Genomic DNA, 24,704 nt, shown 5'->3' on the forward strand with positions numbered 1-24,704 from the left:
GCCAGCTCCTGTAGTCTGGTGGTAGCACCGGCATAGGGAGGATCCAAGTATAGGCTCCTGGTAAACTGTCCAGGTCTCCTAGTACAGTATTTGCTGGAAAGGTATCAGGGACTGAGAAGTTTCCCACCAATTGTTTTGGATAGTATGCTACCAATTTAATACATTTTGGGGGACAGCCCATTATTGTACAAAATCTCATGTTGTTATTTAATACTTGGCCATTTCTCTTTTAGTCAGACGAGCATCTTTACCAGCATGAGCTGTACCACGTCCTCCCATTCATTCCTCCTTCAGACTGATCCCAGACATACAGCACAAGAGAACAGGTTCTCCCAGTGCTCACTTCAAAGGAGAATAGGTAGAAGTCCTGCTACCTGCTCTGTGGATCGAGGAAGAGGACCAGGAACCAGAACTCCCGAGCTCTATGCTTCACTCTGTTAATGACAAAGGGTGGCCCCTCCACATATCGTAACTACTTCCTGCCTCAGTTTCCCCATCTATAAAATGGCAGTGATACTTGCCCCTCTCTCCTGCATGTCATGAGGACGAAATAGTTAAAGCTTATCAAATACTAAGTGAAAATGAGCCCAACCAATCTGTTCAAGTTTTATATTTGATATGAACTGAAACGATGCCTCTGTTCTTTGGAAAGGGGCAGGTGCTAGTTCCCAGATATTTTCCAGGTTACTAATGACAGCACTGAGAAAGGAGGACCGGAGATTATTTTGACAATATAGCAGGAAAACAGAAGTGTATCCATACTGGGAATTCTCAGCACTTTTCCAGGATTGCTAACTCTCATGCTTTTATTACAAGTCTTGCAACGTGTGGTGGTTTTCTGAAAGGCCCAGCGCCAGGAGGCATATGATCAGGAGACAAGTTCAGCTTTCCCCTTTTTTAAAAAAAAAAGATGTTTCTGTGGAGAAAAGTTGGGAAAATGCAATCAAAGAGCATCCTAAACAAAAATAAAAAAACACTCAAAACTTACCATTTAAAACAAGTCTCATGATTTTTTGGAGCCCAATTCATGATTTTCGAATGCATGGGGTTAGCAATACTGTTGTTCCCACTACTGCTGCAGTCAGGGTGATGGAAACGCTAATGTTATACCTAATGCAGGCATTTTTAGCAGCATCACTGCAGTCTGCTTCGGGGTGAGGCACCTGTGCCTTACCTACCTTAGAACTCCTACTGTTGTCTGTCCTGGCAGAGCTGCATGGGAGCAGTGGCGAGAAAAGAGCAAGCTGAGACATGGCTGGAGAGGCAAAAGCAAACGCCAATTGCAGGCAGGGCCCTCTGAGTAATTGAACTCTTCCTTCTGAAAGCAAGAGCGCGTGTTGGCACATGCTCCAGGACAGATATTGCTTTGTCGGATTGCTTTGAAGATTGGGGTGAGGGGAGAGGCTGGTTAAGTGTGTTTATGTTTGAGAGGAACAAAGGAGTGCGGAGGAGAGGCCTGGCTGCCTGTGCCAGAGATGTGTCAGAGATCACACATTCCTCCTGGGCCAGAGATACAACCGTGGGACCACCAGCGGAGGAGGCAGCAGCGCATGCTAGGATAGGAGCACCCTGAAAACAGAGAGAGAGGGGACATAAGAGAACAAAAGCGTGCTTCAGTCAGCTGATAAGCATAGTATAAACACACAGCTTAAATAAACTCAAGGGGAAAAAAGGAAGAGGAGACCAATAACTTGTCTACACTTACAGTGCTCGAGCAGTGCAGCTGTGCCACTGTAGTACTTAGGGAAGACACCACCTACGCCAGTGGGATAGCTTCTCCCAGCAGCATAGGTAATCCACCTCCCTGAGAGGCCGTACTATGTTGAGGGGAGAAGCCCTCCCATCGACATGAGTGCTGTCTGAGAACTGGTTGCTATAACTGCATCACTCAGGGGTGTGGATTAGCGACAGTTATACCGACATAAATGTGTAGTGTTGACCAGGGCTAAGGAATAGTGCACCTATTAGCGTACTGCAGCAGTGTTAATGATCAGCAATTTATGGCAGATCCATAGCACACTTTTTTTTTTTGGCACTATAAAAGCGGATAACCTTTCTCCTTTGTCCTCAAAATCCAAACACCCTCCCTCCCAGATCCCCATGCCTTGAAATCTAAATGTTCAGGTGGCCATCATATTTAATAACATTTGGAGGCAAATTACATTCCCTAGCAAAGTAGGGAAATGTGGTCTAAATTAAATTATAAAGGGGGTGCACAACTACTTGAAAAACCATATTCAAAAAGAGTAGTGATCAATGGGACACTATCAAACAGGAAGGACTCATATAATGGGGTGCCACAGGGGTCTGGCCTGGCTCCAGTACCGTTCAATATTTTTTATTAATGGACCGGAGTATGCTTATACAATTTACAGAGGACACCAAGCCGGGAGTAGTTGTAAACATTTTGGAGGACAGAATGAATGTTCAAAACAACCTGGACAAATTGGATAACTGATTTGAAATCAGCCAGATGAAATTAAAGACAAGTGCAAAGTACTACACTTAGGAAGGAAAAAAAATCAAATTGCAATTGCAAACAAGGCTAATATTCAAGGGTGTAACAGGAACGTTACTTGTAAGATTTGGGAGATAATTGTCCTGCTCTAGTTGGCACTGGTAAGACCTCAGCTGAACAGAGGCAGCAACACAAATAAAAGGTTTAGAAAACCTGACCTTTGAGGAAAACTGTGCATGTTTAGTCTTGAGAAACAACAACAACAGAGGGAGGAACCTGATTAACTGTCTTCAAATGTGTTTCAGGTTATTATAAAGAGCCTGGGGATTAATTGTTCTCCATGTCCATTGACAGTCGGACAGGAACTATATGCTTAATATGCAGCAAAGGAGGTTTAGGTTAGATATTAGGAAAAGCTTTCTAACAATAAGGATAATTAAGTAGTGGAATAGGTTTCCAAGGGAGGTTGTGGAATCCCCATCCTTCAAGGTTTTTAAGAGCAAATTGGACAAACACCTGTCAGGGATGGTCTAGGTTTACTTGGTCTTGTCTCAGCATGGGGGACTGTACTAGTTGATCTCTTCAGGTCCCTTTAGCCCTGCATTGCTATGATCTCTGCATCCCGTGTGTTTATTGTGCCTACTCTTAGAAGGTGATTATTTTGCAGGAGTCAGCTAAGGGAGTAACAAACTGCACTGGGCTTTTTCTTTAAGTGATTTAATTCTACAGCGGTTAATTTTGTTAGAAACAGCACCTGCCTATTGAGTGCACTATGATCAGATACGGCTGTTCTTGCCAGGAAGTGTTATTTCATTCCTTCTGTAGGCTTAGTAGCACAGGGCGCTACAGCAATACCTGTTGGTGGTGGTGGAGTTTTACATTATGAGAAATTACTAACAGAGATGATCCTTCACATACCCCTAAAACCAGAAGTATCCCTCCAATCTACCTCTTAGAGAATTTAAATATTCATACCTTAAATCATTCTTGTATAGCTTCACTCCTGGGGGTTTCACTCTCACTGAAGGTGGAAGTCTTTGTATCTAAGCACCAGTTTTCGTGCACTGGCTCCAACTAGACATAATGCAGACACGTACTATGTAAGTTCTCCATTGGCCAGCTCTGCCAGGGGACTTCACAAGACATCATTAGAAGACAAAGTGAATACAGTTGGACAGGGAAAGTAGTAGTGCCTGCCACTGGACAGATTGAGAGTCCAATAGCTCCACTTATGGGATGTAATCCCCCCCCCACCAGTGGTTTCTGCAAAATAAATAAATAAATAAATAAATAAAGCCTAAAGAAAATACTGTCAGCTATTCACTTTTTGACTGTAAATGTACTAAGGCTCTGTCCATCTTTTCTGGGTGAGGTGTGGGAAACATCTTTCACGCTCATCACAGAGCTCTCTAACTCTCCTGTATTCCAGCAGCCCCTACAGGGACACAATGTGTGTGCTACCTGCCTTCATCACCTACTCTCTTCATTTGATTTAGCCCAACTATCTTGTTTTCTAATGTATGTTCTGCTCCTTGGGGTGGGGACTTTTACCACATTTAATAAATACATGTTTACATCCAGAGTTGAAGACAACAGAGCTTCTATACACCTATAATCCTGCAGAAGCTGTTATGCTTTAAGTGAAGACACTACCTACACTGATGGAAGAGCTTCTCCCATCAGCATAGGTACTCCACTTCCCTAAGAGGTGGTAGTTATGTCAGTGGGAGAATCCCTCCTGTCAACATAGCGCTGTCTACATTGGGAGTTTGGCTGACATAAATGCATCACTCAGGGGTATGGATTTTCCACACCCCAAAGGATGTAATTATATCATATTAGTTCATAATGTAGTTCAGGGCAGAGTCAAAAGTTTTAAACTCTAAATTTGTCCTATTTTAAAACTGTTTTGGCCAATAGTAGTATCTGGAGAAATCTGAGTTCTTTTACACTCTACTCCTCCCTGGCCAAGAAACTAACAAAGACAGTTCTGTACAGTTTACCAAAAATTCCCAACACATTGGTACTGGTACGGCAGCACCTGCTAACAAAATCGTCAGATCTAGGTTCCATTAATCCTCATGCACAAAAATTAACTGTAAGGAAAAGGTCAAGTAGAATCTCATAAAAAACAGAATGTATCTTTTGTATATAAAAGTTCTGCCTGTTTGAATGTACAGTGATGGTTAAACAAAAGCTACCATTAATTTCAATTTAATTTGCAACACAGGAAAATGGAAGTTCAGAAAAAAAATGTATATTCAAACCATGATGGTTTCACAAATAATGAAACATGCACAAATATTTTAAGAGGTCCCTTGAAATATGGCAATGAAAAAAAATTACATTTACGTCAGCCATGTGCAAAGTATGCTGCATGGAGCTCACACGACAGCAGGGGATGGGGAGCAGCACAACTTAAGTTGTGGCTCCTGACTCTTTGGGTCTAATTCTGCCTGCAAAACATGCACTGAAATTCAGTGAGCTTGATTTTGATCTTATGTAGGTGAGAACTGGGAGTGATTCCACTGGAGACAATGGGGGAAGTGACATCAAAATAAGGCGTGACAAGTGGTAATACCAGTGTCTCCTAGCACAGACTGATTCTTTACCTGTAAAAATAAAGTTCTAACTCTTAAAATTCTAATAAAACTTAATGTTAGGTTATTAATTTGAATCACATTCCATATTCTGACATCAACAGGCTTCATGCGAGGCACTTGCTTTGAATTAACATTTTCATGAGTACATAATCAGACAAGCCCAAGTTGGAGCCTCTACTGATAGTTAGTTTCTGAACCCCTATTATAGGCATTTGTGCACTTATGCACTAACTTCAGGGTTTTATTTTAATGCAAGTGCCATCTAGTGTCTGCATTTACATTTACAAGCAAGTTTCACCCAGGAAAAAAGCGGGGGGGGGAGGGGGGAGGGAGAGCTGGTTCTGAGAAAAGTGTAATGTTCAACAATTCCATTAAAGTTAAGCACTTATTTGCTATATTAGCATTTCTTGGAACAAACAGCGCTATTAAATGCAAACATTTGTACAATTCATAGACCAAATGCAGACACACCATCTTGGCTATAATCTGAAACCTTGGTAACTTCTAGACCACAGTATAAGCACTTTTTTCTTTTTAATAATCAGCTGTTTCAGCAACACAATGAGGACACAACACACACTGCAGTGATTTTGTGTTTTCCTGTTTTTATTTAGAAGTTCCAAGTTCCCAGAAATTCACCAACTTTGGTGATTTGCCTCCCAACTACTAAATGTAAAACAAAAATAAAGGGCTAATCTGTCAGTCTCAAATCATACTTATCTTCAGTCATGATCCTGCATCTCAAACCACTAAGTCATCCACACAGAAACCCATTGGAGAGAGCTGCACCAGCAGATCCAATTACAGGTGCAGACCTTTCAAGTTTTATGCTAAGCACATCTATCAGTTGTTAAGTCATATGATGTGCAAGGTAACATTTGACCTTTCGAACAACATACCCAATGGCACTAGAATTCCCATCAGCCCTTGTGGAACAACTGTCAATATCAAAGGAGTCAGCACACCCCAGGACCATGTTTTGATTATGTGGGCTGTGTCTGAACCCTGGCTAGTCTCTTTCATGCTTTTTGTTAGGGTTAAGACCACTCCCTACTCATCATTTTTTACATAACTACCACTACCATATGTCTACACAATATAGACTAGTGTTTGCAAACAGAGCATCTTCCCACTGCCAGGAGTTCTGTATGTGACCTGCCAGAGGACTTCAGCTGGCATCAGGGGCTCCAGTCACTTGGGTGCACACTGAGTTAGGCAAGAGTTATATATTAAACTGGCTGATGAAGGGTGTACTGCAGTCTGCAGGCTTATTAGCGACAGTCTGGTTGAGCCAGGTCTGCAGTTCTGCTAATGGAATTTCATGCATTTTTGTGGGATCATTATACATAAAGGCAACAGCATCGGTTTGTTTACCCCTTCTGCATACTAAAGGGCACCGTACCACAAAAATGTTACTTTTGAGACTCTGGGTAATAACAAGAGCATCCTCGACCAGTCATATTTCCAAAATAGGGAGTGTACTTTCTGAGCACTCTGCAGTCAAGAGGTGTGAAAGATGACAATGACGATTTTAGTCAGTTCTGTGGAAGGCATTGCTTTGCCAGTGGTTTCGGATGGTCTCAGTTACATCCTAGCCTTTAATAACAGCGATAGGTCTCAATTTAATAGCTTTCTTGCTGATGCCAGCAGCATGGCAGGTGTTAACCACATCTGTCACATTCTTATAGGATTCTGGTGCCTGAAAAAAATGAGACACAAAATTAGACACATGCCTCTTGCTTTACCCTTCAACTCTGTTAAAATAGGGGAACTTACTCATTGGAGGAACTAGTTATTTTGACACAGCTAAAAGATTACTGAACCACTTGAAGGACATAGCAATTTTCTGTCTTATTCGGTGTGGGGTGGGGAAATCAAGCTATTTTGAAGATATTCAGGAACTGAACTTGCCACTACACGGGACTCAGCACCAGGAGAGAGAACACCGGGTGCCTGCATCATGGAACAAGCCACTCCAACTTCCTCCCAGAAAGAGGCAGCCTATAAAGGTTAACTTTCACAGCCCTATTAGTGCCTGGAATCATCAGAGTAAACCTCCATGGAGTTTTCTCTGATGCCATCATTTGGGCAAAGGACTAGATTGGGCTGGTTTTGAATGCAGGCTCTTCATGTCAGAGAATGTGTTGTTACAGCACTAGCCCATTAAAAACAACACACATTAAATGCTCCTTCCTTAATAAAACTTTGAGGTACCAAAAAACACCAACAGCTGTGAACCATTTTTGAGAAGCAGATTGTTCATGGACAAAAAACCACGAAGAATGTCCTTCCTCCTGGCCTAAGCAAATACAAGAGTTCTAGGTATCCTAAAAGCAAAACAATATCTGCATATTGCCAATTCTAGAAGCTGAAGTGCAAGATGTAGTTAGAGTTGGCAAGCACATCACAGAAGGGTGGAAACCCAAGGAATATGGCCAAAAGGCTTATATGGCACCAATATCAAGTCTCTTTGCACAATGGAAAGAAATTATTCCTATCCCCAGAAAACCAGACTTCCAGGAGGAGATTCCCTTCCTACAGCATGGGGAAATATTTAGTGTGACACTTGGAGAATTTAACAGCTTCCATCAGGAATGCATGAGCTGCTCCTCTAATGCCCCAGTGGACAAATCTATCAGAGTACACACCCAGTCACAAATTTAAAACTTACTTCTTCCATGACTAGCTTGGGGGAAGCAACACGGATGGCGATCCCCATGTCAGCCAGCTTGTCCAACACATCCTGGAAGTCCAAATTTCGTCGAGATTTGGCTCGGGACAATGCACGACCCTAAGCAATAGATTTAGATTATTTCACTTTGTTTTGTAATCACCACGAGGAGTAAGAGTTGCATTACTAAGACCGACAGACAGTGGGGGGGAAATAAATAAATAAATAAAAATCACACATCTAGGTGTTTCATTCCAGGCAAGACAGCATTTGCAGAAGTGATCATGCACATATTTTACATTTAAACTAACCAGAGACTTGATGGGACAGAATACCCAAAAGGAAGACTTTCTGGGTATCTCTGGTGCTTTACAGAGCAAGCGACTTTTAACAAGTCAGCATACATTAATATTTAGTAGGAGGTGTGTGTTGTACACAAATTCCAAGTAGCAAAATGGGGAGTTTGATGCACAGATCACGTGCCTCAGGCGAGCTGAGAAACAGGAGGCAGAACTAAAATGCATTGGTGTGCTGGGGTTCCTGCATAATCAATAGCACATCCTAGAGCACTAATGTTAGGGATCACTGTTAGGATATAGATATTCAGGCCTGTCTGTAAAGGCCTATACTCTAAGAATTTAGGTGTATTCTTATCACTTGGCTAGTGATAGAGGTATAAAAGAAAGAATCAAAATCACTGTCTGCTGGTGTAAGGGCCTTCTCTTACTGTGACAGTCTGAGGCCCTGTTCTTAGGCTAAGGCCTTTGGCTAAGCAGTAGAGGCAGCCATAAGCTGGGAAGCAAACAGTCACATCCTCACATTCCAAACTAGTCACACTGAAATAAGGTGCTATTCGGCTGTTAGGAATATAATCCTGTCCTGATAGTGCCTATCACCTCCAGAGAAAGGGAAGTGCCTAGAAAATGTAAAAGGAAACTTAGTTTGATAGCATCCTGTCTGGCAAGAACTCACTTATCAATAGCTGGGATGTGAAATCCTCGCTTCTGTGTTGTCTTGTCATTGTAGTTCCCACTTTGCTATTGTTTGTCTGTATAATCTCTGTCTGGTTCTGTGATTGTTCCTGTCTGCTGTATAATTAATTTTGCTGGGTGTAAACTAATTAAGGTAGTGGGATATAATTGGTTACATAATCATGTTACAATATGTTAGGATTGGTTAGTTAAATTTCAGGAAAATGATTGGTTAAGATATAGCTAAGCAGAACTCAAGTTTTACTATATAATCTGCAGTCAATGAGGAAGTGACTGGGTGTGGGTGGGGGTGGGCATGGGCATGTGGGTAAGGGAGATGGGAACAGGGAATGGGGGTAAGAAAATTGGAATCATGTTTTGCTAAAGGGGGAAATGGGAACAGGGAATGGGAGTAAGGAAGTTGGAATCATGTTTGGCTAAGGGTAGGAATGGGAACAGGGACACAGGTGTAAGGCTCTGTGGTGTCAGAGCTGGGAAGGAGGATACTAAGGAAGGAAACTGGAATCAGGCCTGCTGGAAGTTCACCCCAATAAACATCGAATTGTTTGCACCTTTGGACTTTGGGTATTGTTGCTCTCTGTTCATGTGAGAAGGACCAGGGAAGTAAGTGGGTGAAGGAATAAGCCCTCTAACAATCACTACATGTACAACAATCCACAGCATGAAGGTATCTAGGATCCCTGTAGGTTTCTCTTTTCACCCAAACTGCTACGTAGTCAGTATTCCCAATCTGGGAATTAACTGGGCAAGGAAGCTGCAACTATTTATTTCCACTGGTAAAGAAGCCCGAGCACCACCTCCTTCTACCAAGGGAAGTGCTTTGCATGGGCATCCTCAAGACTTTCATTCCCGTTCGGGCGGTTAGTGTTTGGTGGGGGGGGAGCTCTGTCCACCACACCAATCCTTCCTGTAAGCAAGGAAGGCCATGCACAGCTCCCTCCAGAGCCATTCAAAGTTTAGTGTTAGCCAGAGAAAGAGGCATCAAGAGTGCACGAGGCATACCGTTCGCAGCACTCCCTAGGCTGGAGATCTGGGAATCTTATCTCCCCTACTCACAAGTGTAACAGCACACTGGCTGCCCCTTGAGCAGCTGTTTCTTGGATATCCCATCACAACCCCTTCTTTAATGGTGTTTTGTACTTACAGCTCCATGGCACGTGGTTCCAAAGGTCTCGGTCATGCCTTGTTCGGTACCAGTAAGAACATAGCTGCAGGTTCCCATTGTTCCGCCAATCAGTACTGGCTGTCCAGTCAGCTAGGGGTGCAAACAAAAATAATCCCAATTTAAGATCAAATTCACTCAAGATTTAAAATAGTTTTGATCAATAAATAATAAGGGGGACCAGGGCACCATCACATATCCATAAAGGAGTTCTGGCAAGCCTCTGGCTGTGTACCCAGGAGTTCTGAGTCACTAGATGACAGGAAAATGCAGGCAGTGTATAAAGATGTTCATCATGAAGAGGCCAGGCAAATAGACACAGTTTGTCCTAACACATGGGTGGGAAAACTTTTTGGACTGAGGGCCACATCTGGGTATGGAAATTTTATGGCGGGCCATGAAATTGGGGGTTAGGGTGTGGGAGGGAGTAAGGGCTCTGGCTTGGACAGCAGGCTCTTGGGTGGGGCCAGAATGGAGGAGATCAGGGTGTAGGAGGGGGCTCAGAGCTGGGACGGGAGGTTGGGGTGTGGGGGGGAGGTGAGGGCTCCAGCTGGGGGTGCAGGCTCTCTGGTGGGACTGGAGATGAGGGTACAGAAGGGTGCTCCAGGCTGGGACTGAGGTATTTGGAGGGCGGGACGCGGATCAGGGCTAGGGCAGGGGGGCGGGAAGGTGTCAGGGTGCAGGCTCCAGGCAGCACTTACCTTAAGCAGCTCCTGGAAGCAGCAGCAGCTCCCGGAAGCAGCAGCAGCTCCCCCCTCCGACTCCTACATGGAGGCCCAGCCAGGCGACTCTGCGTGCTGCCCCATCTGCAGGCGCAGCCCCTGCAGCTCCCATTGGCCCTGGTTACCACCCAATGGGAGCTGCGGGGGCTGCACTTGGTACAGAAGCAGCATGTGGAGCCCCCTAACTGCCTCTATGCGTGGTAGCCAGAGGGGGCATATGCCGCTGCTTCCGGGAGCTGTGGGGACCATGGCACGTGCAGAGCAGGGCAAACCCCTGACCCCGCTCCCTGGCTGGAGTGGCAGCTCAAGGGCTGGATTAAAACATCTGAAGGGCTGGATGCGGCCCCCAAGCCATAGTCTGCCCAACCCAAGGAGTGGACAGAGGGCAGATAGCTAGAAGATCACGCAGGCAATTGTAGGCTGGGGAAGAAAGGTGAATCCGGAAGTGTCCAAAAGTTTCAATACAAGCCTGAGGATAATGACGGACACTGGTAAATGTTCCAATATAATTAATTTGCTACCCTGTGTGAACTGAAACAACATTTAAAGTCTTCCTCTGTTAGTAACACAGAAACCCTTCCTATTCATCTGAAACCCCCTCCCCTGCTTCCACTTCCCCCTGAAGTTATCCGTACTTGGTAATCGACAGCAATGAGAGGATGATGAGGAGGGAAAGCCCTGGTCGATCCCTTTCTGTGCACCAGCAGGGTCCGCTCTTTTCCATCCACCACATGCTGCTCCACTTTGGCGATATTATGAGACACATCATAGATCACATGAAGATCTAGGTCATCAGGGGTTGTGTTGAAGACTTTAGCAAAGGCCTAAGGGAGAAAGTTTGGATGTAAATGTAGCCCTGACATAAGTGAATGCAACTTCATTGAAGTCAATCGAGTTGTGCAAAAAATTTACTCTACAACCAAATTGGACCGATTATCTGTTCGCTGGCAGCTTGGATCCTTCTGAAAGTATTAGAAATCAATCAGGAAGACTTAGAACACCAGAAATCAGTCAAAAAGCTGTGAAACATGCCTTAGTATTTCCTCTTCTGCCAGTTTGAGGGTAACAAAAGATACCTCAGCATTTAGCTTTTGAAAATGGAGCACTGGCACTCCTGAAAATTTTACCCTCTCAACCTAGCAGAAGAAGAAATGTTAAGACATGTTATTCTACATCTTTTAGATGTAGCCCAGATGTAACCCAGTGAGACTTTTCTGCTGCTAAAAGGTATTGGACTGATTGCCCTGGAGACTGAAGTCTTCTCTTAAACCAACAAGTCGATATAGGACAGGCAGCAGAAAAGTACAAGCTTCATGGAGCTGCTCACCATCATGGCTCAACATGTTTTACCTTGTTCCAGAGACCTTTAAAAGCACCAGAATACTTGTAGCAGAACAGCAGTTCTGCTCCTACCTGTCTGGTTAGGAAAGTCATGGAAGAGCGGTTGACCCATGCATAGTTCCCAGCCGCTGCCATTCCCTTTAGGTAGTCCTGTCCCTCTGGGGAGGCAATTCTGGCGCATGCCAACTGGCGATCATTAACTATGATCTTGTCCCGTTTCATGGCTTTCTCCATAGCCACTAAAGCATCTGGGGAAAAACAAATACAACCAGCCTGTCACCTCTACCTTGAAAGGCTTCAGTTCTGGATTCACAGGCAGAAAACCCAGCTCCCCTCACAGAGGTACCAGAAGGTGGTTGAACCTTCAACTTCCTCTTAAAATTAGAAGTGAACGTGTGGAATGACTACTTCAGTTGTTGCTACACAGGGTCCCCCAGTACCACCTTCAGAGTGAAAGTGATGGAACTAGGTGCCTGGAGAAAAGACATGCTCCTTAGAGCATGTGTTTTAAGTTTTAACTACCTAATAGGTACAGTTAAAGTCCTAGGAGTATGGTTTAGAGGTCTGAGCACAGCACTCAGTGCAGGAACTCTGATGTTCTAACCACAGCTCTAACACTGACTTTTTCTGTGATCTTTGGAAAGTTACCACCTCTCTCCTTTTCCTCTTATTTCTATTGCAATAGTGCCTACGGATCCCAACCAAGGATTAGAGTCTCATACTAAGCAAATACAGACAGCTTCTGCCCTAGAGGGCTCACAATCTAGATATCTGTCCCATTCCCCCACAATCTCAAATGTAGAGAATTACCTATCTCATAAGGGCTGTTTAAGGATTAACTCATTGTTTTTAAAGCACAATATAAGTACTGAATATATGCTAATAAACTTGACTGGTTAATAGGGTTTATTGTGAGCAGCAGACTATTCCAAAGAGATTTTTTATCTTACTTCAGCTCTTGAAAAAGTAGTCTTATCACAAAATATACCTGTAGCTACTTGATGGCCCAGGCCTCTGCTGCCGCTGTGGATCATTACACACACCTGTCCCTTGTGATCAATGCCCATCTTCCTGGCAGCATACTCATTATAAATGTCATCCACCACCTGGATCTCAGCATAATGGTTTCCTGCTCCCAGGGTCCCCAGCTGCCAATTACAACAAGATATCTTAGCCATCTAGTGATTAGACACCAGTCAAAAAGAGGAATGGCTTTTTCCTTTGGAGGTATTATGAATGAAGAGTTTATGTGCAATATGGTGAATTGTAATAGAATGTGGTTAGAAGGTATGAATTGGTTAGAACGTGGAAGTCTATTCCTGAATCCCGGCTATCAAAAGGACTGTGCAGATATAATCTTGTTTATCTCCCTTGAAACTTGTAAGAAGATCAAAATACGTATTTTTTAAAAAAATGGTCCAAAAATAAATAGTTGTAGCAGGAGAATATGATTCAATAGAAGGACCAGGACCTGCCAGTAGTGCAGCCACTTTCAGCAAACACACAGAGGCATACTTAAAAGGAAGGAATAGATTCTAAAACACAGATAGTAAAGAGAAGTAGCCTTTACATGGGCTTAGTAATAGGGCTGAGGCAATGTCTACACTAGAGAGTTTACAGCGGCACAGCTGTACCAATGCAGCTGTGCCGCTGTAAGATCTCTCATGTAACTGCGCTATGCCAACGGGAGAGAGCTCTCCCATCAACGTAATTAAACCACCCCCAACAAGTGGCGGTAGCTATGTCGGCAGCAAAACCTTTAACACCAACATAGTGCTGTACACACTACCACTTATGCCGGTATGGGCTGTTTTTTTCATACCCCTGAGCAACATACATTTTGCTGACATAAGTGGTAGTGTAGATATGACCAAAAAAGTTTGTAAAAACTACAGGTGGGTTTTTTTAAAGCCTCATTCCTGGAGAAGTCAATGATGGAGATGTGGTCTGAGCATAGGACTAGGAGCCAGAATCACCCAGCTTCTAATTATGGTTTTGACACCAACTCTGTACATTTGGGAAATTCACTTAACTGTGAGAAACAGATAATTACCTGCTCCACAGGAGAGATATGAAGGTTAATGTTTTCAAAATTCTTTAAAGGTTAAAATGCTATGGAATTGCAATATATTCTCATTAATAATACCCACGAGAGCTGGAGGAAGAAGCCTTTAAATTATAGTAATGGTATGATCTCTGCTCTAGCCAGCACACCAACCCAGGCAATGAGCTATCAGCAGTGGAAGTTAAATCCAGTTCTCTTGCATGGCAGGCCAGAATTTTACAATTAAGTCACAGGACATGTTCTTCAAAGGTTTTTTTAATAAATACATTGTTGGCTCAGACAATTTAAGTCAATGTAACCAGAACAAAAAAAAAAAATCTAGAGAAGTTACCATTCCTAAAAGGTTGACAAGTGCTAGTAGTGACGAATTCAAACAGTTAGGGCCAGCTGTTTAGCAACAGATGGGAGGTCAACTCACTGGGATTTTTTTCTATAGCCAATTTTATACCTACGTAAGAATTAAATCACAGTTCTAACTGTTATTTGTTTTCCCCTATTCTAGCTCTGTCAGAAAATGGATTCAAAATCATAACTCCTCCCAAATCATGACAAGTCAAAACCTATATGAACACAGGGCATGAGTTATAGAAATGAAGCTAATTTTTTCTTGTTGTTGTTTTAAACCTCAAAGTGTTTACAACCACCTTACAGGTAACATTTACCTGAGGCAAACCTCTTTTCTTAGCTCTTGAGGAGACCTTATTGGGATCAGCCTGCAGCATCCTTCCATACTCCTCACAGTGCTCCTTGTCCTCTGCCCAGGCATAGCCTTCCCGGAGAGACCAGTCCACACCCATCTCCAGGGCCTCCTCCAAGTCCCTGCAACATCAAGACACTTTCCTCGAACTCTTAAATAAGTACTAGCACAAAGTTAACCTCACATGTGTCCCAAGGGTTCACACCCATGTCTGAAGTGGTGAAAAGCCCATGAGTTCAACTCAACCCTTTGCTGCCAACCAAAAAGCCTGTTCCACAAAGATAAAGTTTGTGAATAAAGCCACTTGCAACTTCATTGCTTCTCCTCCCCCCTATCAGGGTAAGGGCTGACATTTTAGCATCACTATCTATACAATTAAAGAAACCCTCCATTATGAGAGCTGATAACCCTCAAAGCACACTTAATTAATCCTCTGACTCCTAGATGGCTTTGTACTATTATTTCTAGCTGTATGTGTCGAGGCAAGGAATGGGCCAGGAAGTTTCTTTCCACCTCCTTCCAGCCTTCCACCTGCAAATCCCTTCTCAAAACAAAGGCCAGACACTGCCCATGCCCCAAAAGTGCACACACAGTCATTTACTTACTTGGCATTCATGGGGATGACACCCTTGGAGCCCACCCCAACTGGAATATGGTCAAACATGGCCTGGGCGAGCTGTTCCTTCACGGGCTGGACGTCACTTTCATCCAGGTTCGTACGCAGCAATCGGACACCACAGTTGATGTCAAACCCGACACCACCTGAAGGTATAAAAAACAAAAACACACACAAAGTTAATAGATGGGGCTGCTCAGTTGTGGGCCACAGAATGCTATGCTGTAGCATTTGGGCACGTTTATCTTTAATGCTGAAGTGCTTTCTGACAGAGAAAGTTTTGTATACTAGGGCCTGCAGTCTTCATCAGTCCTACTACCATATTAAATGAGAGGACAGCTGCAATCTTCTCCATTTTAGTGAATTTCCATGCAGTCTGTAGGCCCCTGGCAAGCTGACAATGCAACCCCCCAAATAGGGTAAAATTTGGCCAAAACCAAGTTCAGGGGTTCTGGGCTCTCTCTTCAGAAGTTGGGAACAGACACCCAAAACAGCGTGAAGAGAGCAAGGCTCCCTGCACTGTTTAGGTTGTAATCAACTCCTGCAGAAAAAACAGAACTCAGGATGGATGAACTGGTACCTCAACAGAGAAAAACTTTTCAGGTCACTATAAAAAACATTTCACTTTACTTCTGTACTGTAAAAGAGTGGGGATCTCAAACAGCTATTTCAAGAAAGAATTTCCAATCACCAAAGATATTTCTCAAAGTATATTACATCAGACTCAAGTTACTCTTACCTGGTGACACCACTGCCTCTGGGTCACTCATGTCAAATGCTGCCATGTTACCAATGGCAAACCCATAGCCAGAATGTACATCAGGAAGCCCAATAGATCTCTGCAAGAAAGTTCATCAGATTTCAAATGGGCAGTGGAAAGACTTCTTTTAAAATTATATACAATCCTGTTCCACGTATAGACAGGCACAATGTAAACCTTACGCCAAGACTAGTAACCAGTAACAGTATCTGGGGCAGTTTACAGATCAACACACCAGTCAGCTACCTGGATTCAGAGTTCCCACATTCCACACTGACACAGGAAACAACTTTTGAATTGAATTGTGGTATCTAAACTGATAAGCAGTTTATCATTAGGACTCATCTGCCTCAGATATAGCACATCTGCCTCATTCAATTAAACTGGATTTAATAATGACAAGCCCACAATAAAAGGCAAGGAAGTTCAAGCATGCAGAAAGTCACCCAAAATGCCAGCAGATTGCAAAACAAAGGAAAGGAAAAAAAAAAAACTATTAAGTAAGAGGCAAGCAGGAAACAGACATCATTTTCCAATATTGAATTGTATAACTGCACACAAAGTAAGTGCTTCATCCCAAACAAAAATGACCCAAGAGGTAGATGTTTAAGCTAGTTTTTGTTAGTATGACCTGTAACACAAAGAGGCCCTTTTGCAGATACTTTATTTTATGATGGCTAGAAGAGGCCTGCCCTTTCTCCTCCCCAACACTAGAAATTCAGATCTTGTCTGTCCCAGAAGACTTTATGGAGAATTAGTAATGACTTCACAGCTTTCAAGAAAATGAACCCTGATTAATTGATAAGGGTTGTGATTTTTAATCAGACTGTTTAAAACCGTTTTGAACACTTATTAAAACACAAACAGTGGGAAGAAAAGCCGTTTATTAAGAATTCAACCTTTTCCCGTCCTAAGAAAGCTCGATTTGCAACCAGGAAGCCCTCTAACATAGACAGAAGACTAGAATAGATATTTGTGACATTTCTGTGGTAAGACAAGCTGAAAAGCAATTTTAAAGAACAGTTTGCAAAACAGACAAAAACAAAACAACCCACATCCCCGATTCTTCTCCTTTACAGATCACCTTTTAGACCTTTTATAGCCCCAAGGGCAGCACTTTATTGAAAAAAATGAATTAGAGCTTTTGCTTAGTCACCATGTAAAACAACTGAAAATGAAACCACCATGTTGCTTATTGACAGTTAAGAAAAATGAGAAGTAACTCGCCCCCTACAAAAACACTTTACTCTCAGCTTCCTGAAAAGTGACACACCCTATCACGTATAGAAATTTCTTAAATGTATTAGAAGCAAAATAAAGACAAAGAAAAGTGTAGGTCCGCTATTTAGTGGGAAGGAAGAACTAATAACGGATGACACCAAGAAGGTGGAGGCATTTTAATGCTTCCGTCTTTACCAAAAAAAAATTGTGACCAGATGCGTAACACAATATCAACAAGGGGGAGGGGGACACAAGCCAGAACAAGGAAAGAACACGTCAAAGGATATTTAGATAATTTAGATGTATTCAAGTTGGTTGGGCCTGACAAAATTCACCCTAGCGTACTAAAGGAACTAGCAGAAGCAATCTCAGAACTATTTGTGATTATTTTCAAGAACTCATGGATGATTGGTGAGGTCCTAGGGGAAGAAAAAGAACAATTCTTCAGAGCAGTCACTCACATGAATAATGCCAGGTAGTGCAGCCACATTCCCAATCTGTTTCATGGCAGGCAAGAATCCACCAGCACCTGAAAGAAGACAACTGAAAGTTTATCCAAGGGACTTGCCAATGAACAGCGTTGATCATGACTGATATGGTAGCACCTTTCAAGTTGGTACTCAAAATCCAGGCAGATCAGTAGTGACCAAAAGTCATTTCAATCTGGTGGAAAATACCTGGCACTTTGGGGAGCTACAGCCCCATTAATACTGAAGAGTTTCTGAAATTCTCCCACTGTGGCTCCAGTATCAGTGCAGCTCCGACTGTTGCTAGCATCGAAGTGCCGGTATAGGCCACCTGTCTACATTTTTACTGCCATATAATCTAGACCTGTATAAGAAGGTCAAAATGCTGGCTCTCGGTCTACAACAGAGCTCCCACAAATGCTAGATTAAAAAAGGTGGGCTAATTTCTGAAAACCTTCAATAGATCATGCTACAGTGAAATTAATCTTGTGGCATCAGTGCAGAGCACAGAGGTGTTGACATAACACAAACCACCTCTACAGCTGGCACTCTTGTTGGTAAATATCAAAAGATAAACCAAGGACTGACTGGGGTATGGAGAATGAACTCTCTTTTCTTCCCACTTTGTGGTCCCTGCCGCCTTCCAGGTCAAGGCTGAAGCACTGTCAGGAAGCTTGCACTCTTGATGTCCATGCTGTACCAATATCATGAAGGTAGAAGCCTTCAGAGGACAGTGCTAAGTCAATTTAGTTTGTATTTATATATAAAGATGTTACAAAACCTAAGATCAAACAGAAATATCCCCATGTTTGTTGTTTTAGCTCCTCTGTATTATGTATTTAAGATTTCCTTCCTGCATTGTGCTGTCACATGAGAACTAGAAATTAACTGACAAGTCTATTTTCATAGCCCAATCTGAGTGAAATGCAGAAAATAACTAAAAGGATGTACATTATGAAAAGTGCAGTATATTTTAAAATCCTTTTAATTTTCAATTATTTAAAGTTCTTATCAACACAGGAATTTATTAATTATTTTTTAAACTTGCTTAAGTCCCTTAAGTCACCAGGACTGGCAAGCCAACATATTTCAGCAGCGCTATTTTCAGGATAGCGGTGTTGTTAAGCACACAGGTAGTGCATAATGTCATGGCTGGACATATGAGTAGCCTTCACTACACATTTTCATTGTTTTCTTTGATGTATGCAAGCCACATTAATTCAGGGTAGGAGGCTTTTTTAGGAGGTAAGGGTGAAAGAAGTGAAATAAGGGAAGCAAGTGTTTGAAATTTAATGAAAACAAATGAGAATGGGATCTTCCTGTGCTTACCGCCACCTCTGCAGGCATTTCGTAACTCCTCAAACATTAATTTCTCTAGCGGCTCATTTACATAAAACACTCCTTCCACCTAGAGGCAAACACAAGAAGGAGAAGAGACACAATAATGCATCATTACTGGTCTCACAAAAACTCACTTCCACAAGAAGAACTACACTATAGAACAAGAATTGCCAAGATTAATGGTATATAATAGGTTACAAAGTGTATTTTTTTTTTGTCATTTTCTTGCCACTGTTTATTTAGAAGTATATTATTTGATTAGGTTTCTGGTAGTGCTTAAGACATGCTAAAATATTCCAAAAGACAAGCCTTGAGCCAAGAAGTTTACAATCCAAACGCTCAATCCTGCAAACACTTAGGCCACGTCTATACGTACAGTGCTGCAGCAGCGCAGCTGTACCAATACAACTGTGCCACTGCAGCATGTCTCGTGAAGATGCTCTATGCCTATAATAAAACCACCTGCATAAGTGGCAGAAGCTACGTCAGCAGGAGAAACTCTCCTGTTGACATAGCACTGTGCACACGAGTATAACACGAGTATAACGAGTATAACTTGGTGTAACTTATGTTGCTCGGGGGGTGTTTTTTTCACAACCCTGAGCAACATAAATTATGCAACCATAGGTTTCAGAGTAACAGCCGTGTTAGTCTGTATTCGCAAAAAGAAAAGGAGTACTTGTGGCACCTTAGAGACTAACCAATTTATTTGAGCATGAGCTTTCGTGAGCTACAGCTCACTTCATCGGATGCATCCCGTGGAAACTGCAGCAGACATTATATACGCACAGAGATCATGAAACAATACCTCCTCCCACCCCACTCTCCTGCTGGTAATAGCTTATCTAAAGTGATCATCAAGTTGGGCCATTTCCAGCACAAATCCAGGTTTTCTCACCCTCCACCCCCCCACACACAAACTCACTCTCCTGCTGGTAATAGCCCATCCAAAGTGACAACTCTCTTCACAATAAGAAAAGGAGGACTTGTGGCACCTTAGAGACTAACCAATTTATTAGAGCATAAGCTTTCGTGAGCTACAGCTCACTTCCTCAGATGCATATCGTGGAAACTGCTGCATGGGCAAATACAGACTAACACGGCTGTTACTCTGAAACATCTCTTCACAATGTGCATGATAATCAAGGTGGGCCATGTCCAGCACAAATCCAGGCTCTCTCACCCCTCTCCCTTTTCCCCGGGGACACACACACACACACAAACTCACTCTCCTGCTGGCAATAGTGAGTTTGTGTGTGTGTGTGTGTGTGTGTCCCCGGGAAAAAAAAGGGCGGGGGGGTGAGAGAGCCTGGATTTGTGCTGGACATGGCCCACCTTGATTACCATGCACATTGTAGGGAGAGTGGTCACTTTGGATGAGCTATTACCAGCAGGAGAGTGAGTTTGTGTGTGGGGGGGTGCAGGGTGAGAAAACCTGGATTTGTGCTGGAAATGGCCCAACTTGATGATCACTTTAGATAAGCTATTACCAGCAGGAGAGTGGGGTGGGAGGAGGTATTGTTTCATGATCTCTGTGCGTATATAATGTCTGCTGCAGTTTCCACGGTATGCATCCGATGAAGTGAGCTGTAGCTCACGAAAGCTTATGCTCAAATAAATTGGTTAGTCTCTAAGGTGCCACAAGTACTCCTATGCAACCATAGACTGTAGTATAGACATAGCCTTAGGCACAAAACTACTGACATGCATTAGCACCTGTAGTATTAAAGCCTAAAATCAGACAGATGTTAGGGAGAACAGAGGTGGTGCATATGTGGCCCAGGTGGTGCCTGGGTGTACCTTAGGCTCCTAACTTGTACTTCTGGAATTAGACACAATTATACCTTGGAGCATTACGCCCTGCACGCCAGGATGTTTTCTCTGAAGTTTATTTGAACATTGCCAGATTCATGCTCTAAGGAAATCGTTAGGATGCAAAAATAAAAAAATAAAAAAAGTAAAAAAATAAATAAATCCCAGCTCCACCAGAGCTCTCTGGGGTCGGGGGAAGAGTGGTGCCTGCCTCCAAGAGACCCCCACCGCCAGCCACTTGTTACATTTTCAAAGGAGCCTCCCCGAGAGCCGCTGGGCAAAGGCATCGCCCGGATCCCGCTTTGACCTGAGCCGACGCAAAAGCACCTGCCTGGGGGCGCTGATCCGCTTCTCTCCTTGGGCCCCGCCCGGCCCTACCCCTGGGTCTGGTCCCAGGCTCAGGCCGCAGCCCCCCGGGCAGGAGCCTGGCGCGCGAAGGTCTCGCGGACAGCAACAGGCCACGCACCGCCGCGGGCTCCTCCTCCCAGCGCGGGGGCGCCAGCAGCCCCAGGGCGAAGGGCGGGGAGGGAGTCTCGGGGCAGCCCAACCCCCACCTCGGGCTCCGCGTGCGGGAGCGCGCGCTGAACGGTCGGCCACTGCCGAGCGCGAGCCCAGGACACCCCGCCCCGAGCTCACATTCATGTTGGGCACGAAGCCCTTCTTGATCCTCCAGCTGTTCTTGTCGAGCTTGTCCAGATACTGCAGCTCATCATTGTAGCTGCGGCTCATGGCGGCGGCCCTGTAGACTCCGTGTCACACACGCACCCAGCGGCTCCCACTCCCACACGGCGCCACCGGCCAGGATGCAACGGAGGCCGCCGAGGCCCAGGCTCTCTCAGAAGGCGAAAATCCAGCGAATGGGAGGGCAGTAGCTGAGGAGGTTGGACGGGACCCGCCGAGGCTCAGATTTCATCCGTTCAGTCTGGAGCGTTACATTACGCCAGCCCTGCGGTGCTCTGCGGCGCCCCCTAGCGGCCGAGCAGGGCGCTGAGCCGTCGGGAGGGTCGCCTCGCCCCCTGCGGTGTGGTGTACGGGCGGCGCGTGGTAGGAGAGCGTTCTGGCACAACCCCAGCGCGAGGAGGCGCGCGCGCCCCCGGCCCCCTCACAGAGCTCGTGCAGAGCGCAGTGGCAGGGGGTTCCGCAGCCGCCGGGTCCCTGCAGGGAAGGTGGGGGCCGGGGGCACTGGGGTGGGATCTCCCGGGATTCAGCCCCAGAGAGGGGCAGTTCGCTTGTGTGGGCCACCCCTTGCTGGTCGGTAGGGACCGAGCTCCTACTGTCCCCTGGAGCTTGCCCAGCCCCTCACACGAGCTCTGCAGCGCGATCAAAAGCGAGAGCCCCCGAGACTACCGCTCTCCCTGGGCCACGCTTCTCCCCTCAGCACCCTGCAGTCTGCCTTGCTACCCAGCAGACACTGATAATGCAACCAATACATCAGCTGCTGGCTAGGGCGCCCCAATGAATCACAGCTGGAGGAAAGCTTTCACCCCCAAAACATTTCCTGCTGAGAAATGGGGGTTTGTCAAACACAGGGCGGTGGCTGTTGTTTTTCTCTGCTGGAAAATAGGGTGTGCAGGGCAAGTCTGATTTTTTTTGGAAATTGGACATTTGTTTCATTTTTCAAAATCTTTTTTTTAATTTTAAGTTTTTATTCCCCCTTCCCTTTCAACAGCCCCTTTTTGTCACTGCAAGCTGAAGAGTGAAACTGCCAAGGGGAGCTAGGAACTCTTCCAGGTGGAACGAGGAGGTAGATATCACTAGAAGTAATTGAATGAATCATTAAAAAATTCTGCCTGAAGGTTTCTGGAAAGTGAGATTGTGGAATAGTTTCTCAAGAAAAGTGACAGGTTTCAGAGTAACAGCCGTGTTAGTCTGTATTCGCAAAAAGAAAAGGAGTACTTGTGCCACCTTGTGGCATCCGATGAAGTGAGCTGTAGCTCACGAAAGCTTATGCTCAAATAAATTGGTTAGTCTCTAAGGTGCCACAAGTACTCCTTTTCTTTTCAAGAAAAGTGGTTGTAGCTGCATTTCTTAGCACATCTAAAACTTAGGGATACAGTACTAATGAAAGTGTAAAGAATAATTCTGTACTGTCGGGGCATGAACTAGACTCGTGGGTCTTTTTCAGCTCTTAGTTCTGGAGCTTCTTGGGTACCCACTTATTATAACTAGAAAGACATCAGGGCACTCCCTGTCCTGAAATACCACTAAGAAGAGCCCTGGCACTTTGTTCATCCCCCTGATCAAACTCTGAGGAAATCCTTTCACAAAGAACTCAGAAGATTTAAGTCCTCATAGGCACCAAGAGAGTTTTCAGCTTGAAGCACTTTTTGATAGCTCCCACTTCATATTAAACACAACAGATGCATTCCATTGGAAGCAGAATAAGATGTTTATGCTACAACAAAGACCATTAATAGAGCAGCTGCTGATGATAGCTGTGTTTGCAGTTTGGTGGCATACATCCTTTTTCCTAAAGAATATTGAGCTTCCCGTATATAGAAAAGGCTTTACTTAAACAGAGAGACTTTAACCTTTAAAAACAGTAACTTTTGCAGCACCTACAAACTCCTGAATAACAAATGCTTCCCCTACCTAACCACAAAACCACACACTGTGATATGTTTTTACATGGTTTTCTGCTGGATACATGCTATAAATATTCCAGCGGTCAATTCCCTCTTTCTTTTTGGCTTTTTGCCCAAATCAGAGCAGAAGTGAAGACTTTGCTCATTTGCAGAATTTTTAAGTTTAAAAACAAAGGGACAGTATTCAGCCTTCAGGGTCATGTTGTTGGTTGGGAACTTCCTGATCATCCAAATGTGCTCTCCTTCCTTAGAGTTTGTAGTCAACATCAGTGGAAATCAGCAGATAACCCTGAGGAGAGAAGAACATTCACAAAAGTGCCTGAAATTATTGATAGTTAAGCATCTGAATTTTCTGTTTTAATTCTGTCCTGGGGATTAAGGGTGAGAATCTTTACTGAAGAGAACTGAGACTTACTAGTAGCAACCTCAAGAACTTCACAAAGGGACAGAGACTTCTACACACAGACCCATAAACTCCTCAGGGGTCTGCTGCTTTGCACCACACTGCCAGCAGATGCTGCACCTAAAGCTCATGTAGCCAGCCATGACAGTATCACTCCAGCTAACAGGGAACCTCCATTGACACACACATGGTGTAGTGATGCTTCAGTGCCACCTCCCCACTCTTGGTACCAATGTAGTGTGACTAGAGAGGAAAGGGTGTGAATGAGGCTTCCATACACCTTATCATTAGCTGCTGCATTGGCACTCTTGGAGCTGTTGTCAGCTGGTGCAAGTTAGAGCAGCCTTCAGATAGTTGCAACTTCTGTCAGGGGACTGGCCTGCCACAAAGCTGTCCCAGGGCTACGGAACACAACAGTGGCTTAAAACTATCTTTGCACTCCCTCTCTAGAGTTGTGCTTCAGCCCCAACCAAAGAACTGGGCACAGTGTTTGGATTATAAAATGACTGCAAAGTTGGAAGATGATTGGAGCAATCTGATTGGCTCATTAATTTTCTACCAATTAATTTATTATTGATTCCTGTTTCTAGCAATGCCCTGTGCATCCAAATTAAGGGCTAAGTTCCCGTGCTGCATCAACATATGGCTGCAGCAAGCGATGGTAGCAGAATATAGCCCTCTGTTTTTCCATTTGATTATTATATCAGAAAGAACCATTGAGGCACAGGGTATATTTGAGAGATTTATGACCAACTGAGACACATACCCATCGGAGCTCATTAATCCTC

The 24,704-nt window shown here is 44.1% G+C and overlaps 2 protein-coding genes across 7 annotated transcripts in view; both read right to left on the reverse strand.

The window, feature by feature from the left end:
- Nucleotides 1-5,646: 5,646 nt before the first annotated feature.
- Nucleotides 5,647-21,870, reverse strand: RTCB (RNA 2',3'-cyclic phosphate and 5'-OH ligase). 4 transcript variants are annotated; one of them, XM_073324637.1, is made up of 12 exons: nucleotides 21,565-21,866; nucleotides 19,105-19,183; nucleotides 17,770-17,837; nucleotides 16,067-16,166; nucleotides 15,317-15,473; nucleotides 14,677-14,833; nucleotides 12,938-13,097; nucleotides 12,022-12,197; nucleotides 11,244-11,432; nucleotides 9,869-9,979; nucleotides 7,733-7,852; nucleotides 5,647-6,760 (listed from the first exon to the last, which is right to left on the reverse strand). In XM_073324637.1, exons 1-12 carry the CDS (start codon nucleotides 21,655-21,657, stop codon nucleotides 6,653-6,655), a joined length of 1,518 nt encoding a protein of 505 aa, XP_073180738.1. In that variant the 5' UTR covers nucleotides 21,658-21,866; the 3' UTR covers nucleotides 5,647-6,652. The 4 variants fall into 4 exon arrangements, with proteins under 4 accessions (XP_073180738.1, XP_073180758.1, XP_073180767.1 ...); XM_073324646.1 differs by lacking the exon at nucleotides 5,647-6,760 and adding an exon at nucleotides 8,705-8,848 and having other exon boundaries at nucleotides 7,772-7,852; nucleotides 21,565-21,870; XM_073324657.1 differs by lacking the exon at nucleotides 19,105-19,183 and having other exon boundaries at nucleotides 21,565-21,645.
- Nucleotides 21,871-23,330: 1,460 nt separating this feature from the next.
- The window catches only part of BPIFC (BPI fold containing family C), a 30,520-nt gene continuing 29,146 nt past the window's right edge, over nucleotides 23,331-24,704 (reverse strand). For 2 of the 3 annotated variants that reach the window (XM_073330109.1, XM_073330118.1), the window contains exon 16: nucleotides 23,331-23,802. In XM_073330109.1, the coding sequence (XP_073186210.1) occupies nucleotides 23,761-23,802 (42 nt within the window). In that variant the 3' untranslated portion in view covers nucleotides 23,331-23,760. Of the gene's footprint in view, nucleotides 23,833-24,704 lie in introns of all 3 variants that reach the window. The other variant, XM_073330128.1, reaches the window with a different exon arrangement.

This window comes from Lepidochelys kempii, chromosome 1, assembly GCF_965140265.1.
Source record: "Lepidochelys kempii isolate rLepKem1 chromosome 1, rLepKem1.hap2, whole genome shotgun sequence".
In the NCBI taxonomy this organism is placed as follows: domain Eukaryota; kingdom Metazoa; phylum Chordata; order Testudines; family Cheloniidae; genus Lepidochelys; species Lepidochelys kempii.

Excerpts from the sequence above, each read along its gene's own strand:
- RTCB (XM_073324637.1), bottom strand. The coding sequence starts at position 21,657 with ATGAGCCGCAGCTACAATGATGAGCTGCAGTATCTGGACAAGCTCGAC. Across the intron at positions 16,167-17,769 it reads CACTACCTGGCATTATTCAT|AGATCTATTGGGCTTCCTGA; the intron begins GTGAGTGACTGC and ends ACTTTCTTGCAG. Across the intron at positions 7,853-9,868 it reads GAACCACGTGCCATGGAGCT|GGTCGTGCATTGTCCCGAGC; the intron begins GTAAGTACAAAA and ends TCTATTGCTTAG.